Below are 8,484 nucleotides of genomic sequence, written 5' to 3'. Positions count from 1 at the left end.
GTAAACGGACTATATGGTGTTTATGTCTCTCGACTGATTCGATACTTATTCTGCGTATCCAAAGTCTGCATTTCGTAAGTTCTATGGTCGTTATAACGATCTAGTTTACCAATACAACATATCATTGGGTCAGATGCTGTCTGACGTGTTTCATACCGATTGTCAGGCCATTCTTGGCACACTGATTTTGACGACGGATAACTCCTTTACCTGATCAAGATAAAGGGTTCACAGCAGGTGTGACCGGTCGACAGAGGATGTTTTCTCCTCTTAAGCACCTGATCCCACTTCTGATGTACCCAGGGGTCCATGTTTGCCCAACTCTTGATTTTGTATGCCTTATAGGAGTTATGAGATTGATCGTTGTTCGTTACTTTCACCTTTTCATGCAAAACACGTAATAACAGGGAACCAATCACAAGCCATGTTACATTGGATAGAGTACAGGTTACGCAGTTGATACTAGAACTTTAGTTCTTGCTGTTATTGTAATTGAATTTTAATCCTTCTGTTTTTATCTCTTGATCTACAGACCCAAAAAATCATGTTTTCCTTAATTAGAGAGAAACGGAATCATTTTTTAACCATACACTGTTCCTGGTCCAATCAAAACAAAATTGCGAAACATGAGTAAGTGTTGTCAACAAATTTTAATGATGACCAACTGAGATTTGGAAATTTTTGTACAAAGTGTACGTGGTATGGGCTGACGCCCAAGAGTCGTCATGGCCACCGAAGAAAGTAGAGAAGAAGATGCCATCAATCTTTACGTCTTCGTATTTTCGTAAAACTGCATCTTGAATCATCATGACGGGACTCGACTCGTGATTCATAAAAACTTTAATCCAACCGTCTGCATTTCCGTGGCCGCTGCTATGGACTGAGTTGAGGTGTATTTGCTGTTTTAAATTTATCCACTTGCCGTGTGTGAAAACAAACCTCGGAGAGCGAATAGAGACCCCGTAATTGTCATTGGTGACGATTTCTGCTTGTTGATGTTTCGCCCAAGTGCTGAAATTTGGTTGAGATCCCTTGGGAAAATAGAGATACAGTTCTCCGAGTCCATTTGCTCTCCACATGAATCGAGTAGAGATGCAGTGATTTGAGTCCCGTCCTCCGGAGCAATGGGTGCTGTGTCCGTACGCACCAGGAAGTTTCCCGCCTCTTACCCACGAAAATGAACTCGGGAAATACACATCATAGCTCAATGTGACGTCAGTGGCTCCATTTGGATAACCAGATGGCGTGACGAAGAACTGGGCTCCTCGCGTCAAGTCATGTGTGTGTGAATGGCTTCCCTTTGCGTAATTTGCCTAATAAATAATTACAGGAATGGTTGATAAACAGTAGATATATTAAGATAAGATCACAGAAAATCTACAAAAATGTCATTCTTGTTTGTTTTGGGATGGGGTGGGGGGTTGCTGAAGCGTCTGTTGTGAAAGTGCAAACGGTTTTACAATTTTAAGCCCTGTAAAATCCAGGAGCTTCAGGGGGCTTTGGACCAAGACCCCCTGTCTCATAAAGTTGCACCCCCTAACCGCAATTCCTGTGTCTGACCCTGGGAGGTGTCCGTACTAATCTTGTATAGAGGTGTCGATAATTATCTTGTATGGAGGAGTCGGTAGTTATGGGTCCCAGACATCCTGCCTCATTAAGTGCCCCCCCCCCCCCTCCCGCAATTCCTGGATCTGCCCCTGGCTATTATACAGACTTCAGTTTATGAATTGGGATAAGAAATTCAACTTAGAAATGATATCTACCGGTAATGCTGCACATTCTATCTAATACATGTAGCTCGTTGCAATGCTCATACATTCTGTTTAGTTTTATAGAGCCAGGGCCCAGCTAGATTTCGACCAAAATATAATTTAGACATTTTTCCGAATTCATTTCTGCATTTCTTGGGAAGTATACGGAATTTCGGGATGAACTTTGGTTACAATGTAGATTGGTTATGAATGATTATATTAGAATTTAGAATAGAATTTTGTACTGTTTTGTTTATTATTTTTTTATACATCGGCGAACTTGGTTAATAGTAAATTCGAACCCGAGCGATGCAATTGTCTGTGGATTTTTTTTTTTAAATAATGGATGTAAGCTTCTGCATAGCTGCTCCGGTTTAGTATAGATCACACACGGTGAGCTAGATTAATTGTCAAAATGACTTTGTATCAGACTCGAAATATTGCTTAATCTATTAATCAACTTTCGCTACCACTCTCACGGGTCACACACAATCTGTAGGTGTGTCTAACCTAAACTTCCGCTTACTATACAAAGCAAGGATTGCAACATTTCTACTTCCGGTATAAGTATGCAGTGAGTTTAATACAGCTGAGAAGATTGCTTCTCTTCCTTAATTTGAATGAAATTTAAATATTTGAGATTTGTAGACTAACTGAACTTCTCTCTCTCTCTCTCTCTCTCTCTCTCTCTCTCTCTCTCTCTCTCTCTCTCTCTCAATGTTTGCTGAAAAGATGTAAAAATCAATCAACATACACATACCTTAAGCACGGTGCATGAGGAGCTTTTGGGGTCATTAGTCACATCCAGGTCACTGATGCCGAATGTCCCGGATGTGTGAACATTAACCCCAATGTGACTCAAGAAAGAGGAGACGGAGGAGTAGTGCGGACAATGGTGAAGATCTACAGATAAAACAAGGATAGCTTTTTAACAAAGCTTGCCGTCTTTAGAAACAACTTTATACAGTAAACTGATATAAATGTATGATATGCTTTAAGTATTTATGTTTCTATTGAATGACCACATAATCAGACTTTTCTAAAATGGTAAATCTTGTATAAAGTCAAGTTTAAAAACAAAAACACCCACTAGAAACCACTGTACAATATTTTTTCTAGTATGACCTTAAAGTAGACATGATATTTGTACTAAAAATAGATAGGATTGTTTCTTCTCAACCTAAAAATAAATAAATAAATAGATAAAAAAAAAAAAAAAAAAAAAACAGTGAAAAGCAGATGTTCAGCTTGTTTGATTTTTCACACAGCAAGAAACAAAAACCACTAAATAGCTGAAAATTACACAAATTTTATCACAGAAGAATTTTAATTTTTGCGTGCAAAATAGACCATTTCTATTATTTGTTGATTTATAGAAACGTTTTTGATAGTTGTTATGAATAAGATTAAAATGTAAGTTTCATTATCTTGCAATTTTTCTTCTTTCTACTCTTCGTTTTTTCTCTCTTTTATAAGATTGAAAATCCTGCAAAATTGTTAAGTCGTACGTAAATTATATCATCACGAAATCATCTCCCCTGCGTTGAACAGAATTTCAACCAATGAAATAAATTAGAATTTTCACATCATACATTTTCTACTAATCACAAAAGATAGGGAGTGCATTGTCCGAAGACTGTAAAATACTTCAACTATATAATACCGTCTTCCAAGGAAGAAGATAATAAACTGACGAGTAGCACTGAATATTGTGGAGTTGTATAGTCAGATGATATAAAATGACGAGTGATGAGGAAAATTGAGGAGTTGTACAGATACATGTAATGGACACACAGTCACACAATCTCCTTGTCTACAGATAATGTAATGGAAACACAGTCACACAATCTCCTTGTCTACAGATAGTGTAATGGAAACACAGTCACACAATCTCCTTGTTGTTTTCAACAAGTTTAAGGACATACGCGACGTTTCTGATATTTTTTTCTGAAATAAAATTTTCATCTTCTCTCTATGAAGAGGTCTTGTATCATTTCCGAAAAAAGTTTAAATTTCATATTGTAGGGATATTACCATAATTCCTTTTGTTAACTCAGTGGTAAGATCAACTAGTAATGCAAAGGCCCCAGTTTCGATCTATGAGTGATCCAAACATTGTCTCCCCTTCTTTGCTACAATATTTTAGTAATTTCCATACACAAAACAATTTTTTATACATAAGAGCTGACTTTATATTTTTACTTGCCACATCCAGGGACTATCACAATATGCTTACTCTAATACAGACCTCTAGAAACAAGATAGGGGGGTGTAAATAGACTCGTTTCTCGCGTCCGCCATTAAAATCCGATGACTAGGCTGATCTGACTACAGCGTTCCTGGAGACAAAGTATGATGGCGCGGCCCTACAAGAGTCTGTCAGTGTGGGCGCGATCTCTGACAGCTGTGCCAGAGATGAACGATATCTTCACCACTACATGGGTCAGCAAAACGTGAAATGTCACAAACATTATGTATAAAATGATTGAGAAACCTCGCGTATGTCCTTAGAGAGTGCTTTTCAAAATGATTTTATTCAAGGTTTATCCTTCTTAAAAAACTAAATATGAAACTAATACTGAAACGCGCATTCATTGTATGTAAGTGATAGACTCTCGCTGTTCTTTCGTTGTTTCTTATTATCCATGCTACTTCAGTACACTATATATATATCATGGTTTGTTGGCGACTTGACAAAGTGATTTCATAACCCAAAAATTTAATTGTTTTCATCAACTGTTTTAACTGACCATACAAATAAAACGAACAGTGCGACATTTAACTCTGGACACGACAAAAGTCCGGAGTTTCGCCAACCCTTTTATTAAGGATACAAATAAACCCTTTTCAAAAAAACATGGGATTTTATGTCCACAAAACATGCACCAACATTTACACTTGTAAGTATTGTAGTTTTTAAGATATTTCACCTGAAATCAAAAAATCCCATGGGATTTTGGAGGGATTTTCACTCCCACCAAAAATCCCATGGGAGAAAAAATATAATCGTTACGGTAATTCATAGACTAATATATTATCTAATTTATGTTAGGCCAATTCAACTTAATTAGTAGATTATCATCCAGGGTCAGCAAAAAGTATGGGGCGGGTGGGAGGATTTGTTTGTTGTTTTTTTTTTTAGAGAAAAATATTACCGACAAACAAGTTCATTTTCCAACAGATCCGCATCATTTAATGGCAGATGGATATCAATCTATGCTATTTTCATTCACTTTTTCCAGGTTAAGCTTTAATTTAAGGATATAACAAAAATATATCTAATATCTTCAAGATGTCTGAAAGAACGCGAGGAATTAAGAAAAACCATATAAATCTATTTTCTTCACGTGGCTTTTCACGTTCCTATACCGGAAATGTAAACAAGAAGTGTAAATACCGGAGTCGGACATGAAAATATTCCGGAAATCGCAAGTTTCGCAAAAATAAAAAAAATCGGCGCGGGCCAATTTTTGAGAGCGGGCGGGGATGATAATCTATCAATTAAGTTGAATTGGCCTTATGTATATATTGTATACAAACAGAGAATGCATATGTTCATTTTAAAGGTACGACGTTCCTTAACATATCAATTGTAAACTAAACTCTGCAAACTATGACAAAGACAAAGGCCCTGAACACCTGTACTGAAAAGGGGGCCATAGATTTCAAGGCAGTTAAGCTGAATACTATATAGTAGGTGTCTTATTATAGAATCAGATGAATATGGTGTCCGGATAGGGCCATTTGCAAAAGCATGACTGCGCGTTAGTCACAACGCGCCGTCACGCCAACAAGCAACACATCTTCGCGCAGACAAGCAACGCGCCTTCGCGCTCTCACGCCAACAAGCAACGCGCCTTCGCGCAGACAAGCAATGCGCCTTCGCGCTCTCACGACAACAACCAACGCGCCTTCGCGCCCTCACGAAAACACCTTCGCGCCGTCACGCCAACAAGCAATACACCTTCGCGCCGTGTTGCTTGTTAGCGCGATGGCGCGTTGCTTGTCTACGCGATGGCGCGTTGCTTGTTGTCGTGAGAGCGCGAAGGCGCGTTGCTTGTTGTCGTGAGAGCGCGAAGGCGCGTTACTTGTCTGCGCGTTGCTTGGTGGCGTGAGAGCGCGAAGGCGCGTTGCTTGTCTGCGCGAAGGTGCGTTGCTTGTTGGCGTGAGAGCGCGAAAGCACGTTGCTTGTTGGCGTGACGGCGTGTTGTGACTAACGTGCAGTCACGCTTTTGCAAATGACCCTATTCGGACACCATAGATAAACGTATTCGGTTGATCGAAGAAGGTCGCATATGACGTCACTGTAACCGGTAATCATCAACCTAATTGACGATACTTTTTGAAATCGGGGCTTAAATTCAAATCCGTATTGTGGCTAATTATCGTAATATTTCGACGAACGAACTATTAGAGTGAACTGCTATAAGCATAAGAAAGACAAAGTGCATATAAATTTGTATACTTTGGAAACATGGATGCGATGTGTCCTTTAAGTTCCATGATATATACATGTAATAGGTGTCTTATGTTAGAATCAGATAAAATCGGTACTTATGCACGCACGATCTTCACCTTGAGTGTGGTAAAGATATGTAGTCCTGTTGGATAAGTCTGGCCCCACACCTTCTGTACTAAGTATTAGTACAGGTTTTATGTAAGTTATCTCTGTCAGGTAAAAACTGTAACACAGACTCCAAATATTCCCAGATACCACAGGTACACACAAACCTAACTACAGAACTGTAACTCTCCAGAAAAAATCTCCGATCTATGTTTCTCTGGCCTGTGCTTTTCCGGATTATGCTTTTTCGGTCTGTGTTTCTCCGGTTTGTACTTATCCGTTCTGTCAAGATTTTTTCCCCGGAAAACTTCAGTTCTGCAGCTACATGTAACTCAAACTATTATCGCTCCGTTGTCCTGTTTTCTCTTCCTCTTTCTAATAAAACAGGCGGCGCATCGATTTTTTTTTTTTCGTCGAATTATTGCTTTTGCTTCCTATTTAATATTCGTCTATCTATTTAATTTTTTTTTTGTAAGTGAAACGTATCATGAATGAAAAGCCAGTGCTTTTCACCACAGGTGACTTGAAGGTCATCAGTTGACTTTGCCATACAATGACCAAGGTTAAAGAATAATACGTGTACATTTTAACACATGACAGTCGGACAAAATCAAATATACACTGTGTGACAGTCAGATGAAATCTATATTACACTGTGTGACAGTCAAATGAAATATATAATACACTTTGTGCTAGTCAGATGAAATCTATAATACACTGTCTGATAGTCAAATGAAATCTATAATACACTGTGTGACAGTCAAATGAAATATATAATACACTGTGTGCCAGTCACATGAAATCTATAATACACTGTGTGACAGTCACATGAAATCTATATTACACTGTGTAACAGTCAAATGAAATCTATAATACACTGTGTAACAGTCAAATGAACTCTATAATACACTGTGTGATAGTCAAATGAAATATATAATACACTGTGTGACAGTCACATGAAATATATAATACACTGTGTGACAGTCACATGAAATCTATATTACACTGTGTAACAGTCAAATGAAATCTATAATACACTGTGTAACAGTCAAATGAAATATATATTATACTGTGTGCCAATCAAATAAAATCTATAATACACTGTTTGATAGTCAAATGAAATCTATAATACACTGTGTGACAGTCACATGAAATATATAATACACTGTGTGACAGTCACATGAAATCTATATTACACTGTGTAACAGTCAAATGAAATCTATAATACACTGTGTAACAGTCAAATGAAATATATATTATACTGTGTGCCAATCAAATAAAATCTATAATACACTGTTTGATAGTCAAATGAAATCTATAATACACTTTGTGCTAGTCAGATGAAATCTATAATACACTGTGTGATAGTCAAATGAAATCTATAACACACTGTGTGATAGTCAAATGAAATCTATAATACATTGTGTGACAGTCAAATGAAATCTATAATACACTGTGTGACAGTCACATGAAATCTATATTACACTGTGTGACAGTCACATGAAATCTATATTACACTGTGTGATAGTCAAATGAAATCTATAAGACACTGTGTGACAGTCACATGAAATTTATATTACACTGTGTGACAGTCAAATGAAATCTATAATACACTGTGTGACAGTCACATGAAATCTATAATACACTGTGTGACAGTCACATGAAATCTATAATACACTGTGTGACAGTCAAATGAACTCTATAATACACTGTGTGACAGTCACATGAAATATATAATACACTGTGTGACAGTCAAATGAAATCTATAATACACTGTGTAACTGTCAAATGAAATATATAATACACTGTGTGACAGTCAAATGAAATCTATAATACACTGTGTGACAGTCACATGAAATATATAATACACTGTGTGACAGTCAAATGAACTCTATAATACACTGTCTGATAGTCAAATTAAATCTATAATACACTGTGTGACAGTCAAATTAAATCTATAATACACTGTGTGACAGTCAAATTAAATCTATAATACACTGTGTGACAGTCACATGAAATCTATAATACACTGTGTGACAGTCAAATGAAATCTATAATACACTGTGTAACAGTCAAATTAAATCTATAATACACTGTGTGACAGTCAAATGAAATCTATAATACACTGTGTGACAGTCACATGAAATCTATAATACACTGTGTGACAGT

The 8,484-nt window shown here is 37.1% G+C and overlaps 1 protein-coding gene across 1 annotated transcript in view; it reads right to left on the bottom strand.

Moving 5' to 3' along the window:
* Positions 1 to 631: 631 nt before the first annotated feature.
* Positions 632 to 8,484, bottom strand: part of LOC125657561 (uncharacterized) — a 17,256-nt gene continuing 9,403 nt past the window's right edge. Inside the window, exons 3-4 of the mRNA XM_048888221.2 lie at positions 2,512 to 2,654; positions 632 to 1,313 (exon numbers count right to left, since the gene is read on the bottom strand). Of these exons, the coding sequence (XP_048744178.2) occupies positions 651 to 1,313; positions 2,512 to 2,654 (806 nt within the window). The 3' untranslated portion in view covers positions 632 to 650. The remainder of the gene's footprint in view (positions 1,314 to 2,511; positions 2,655 to 8,484) is intronic.

The sequence above is a fragment of the Ostrea edulis genome, chromosome 9, assembly GCF_947568905.1.
Source record: "Ostrea edulis chromosome 9, xbOstEdul1.1, whole genome shotgun sequence".
Classification (NCBI taxonomy): Eukaryota; Metazoa; Mollusca; class Bivalvia; order Ostreida; family Ostreidae; genus Ostrea; species Ostrea edulis.
Note: the sequence above shows the minus strand (reverse complement) of the source record. Positions and strands in the feature narration are given on the sequence as shown.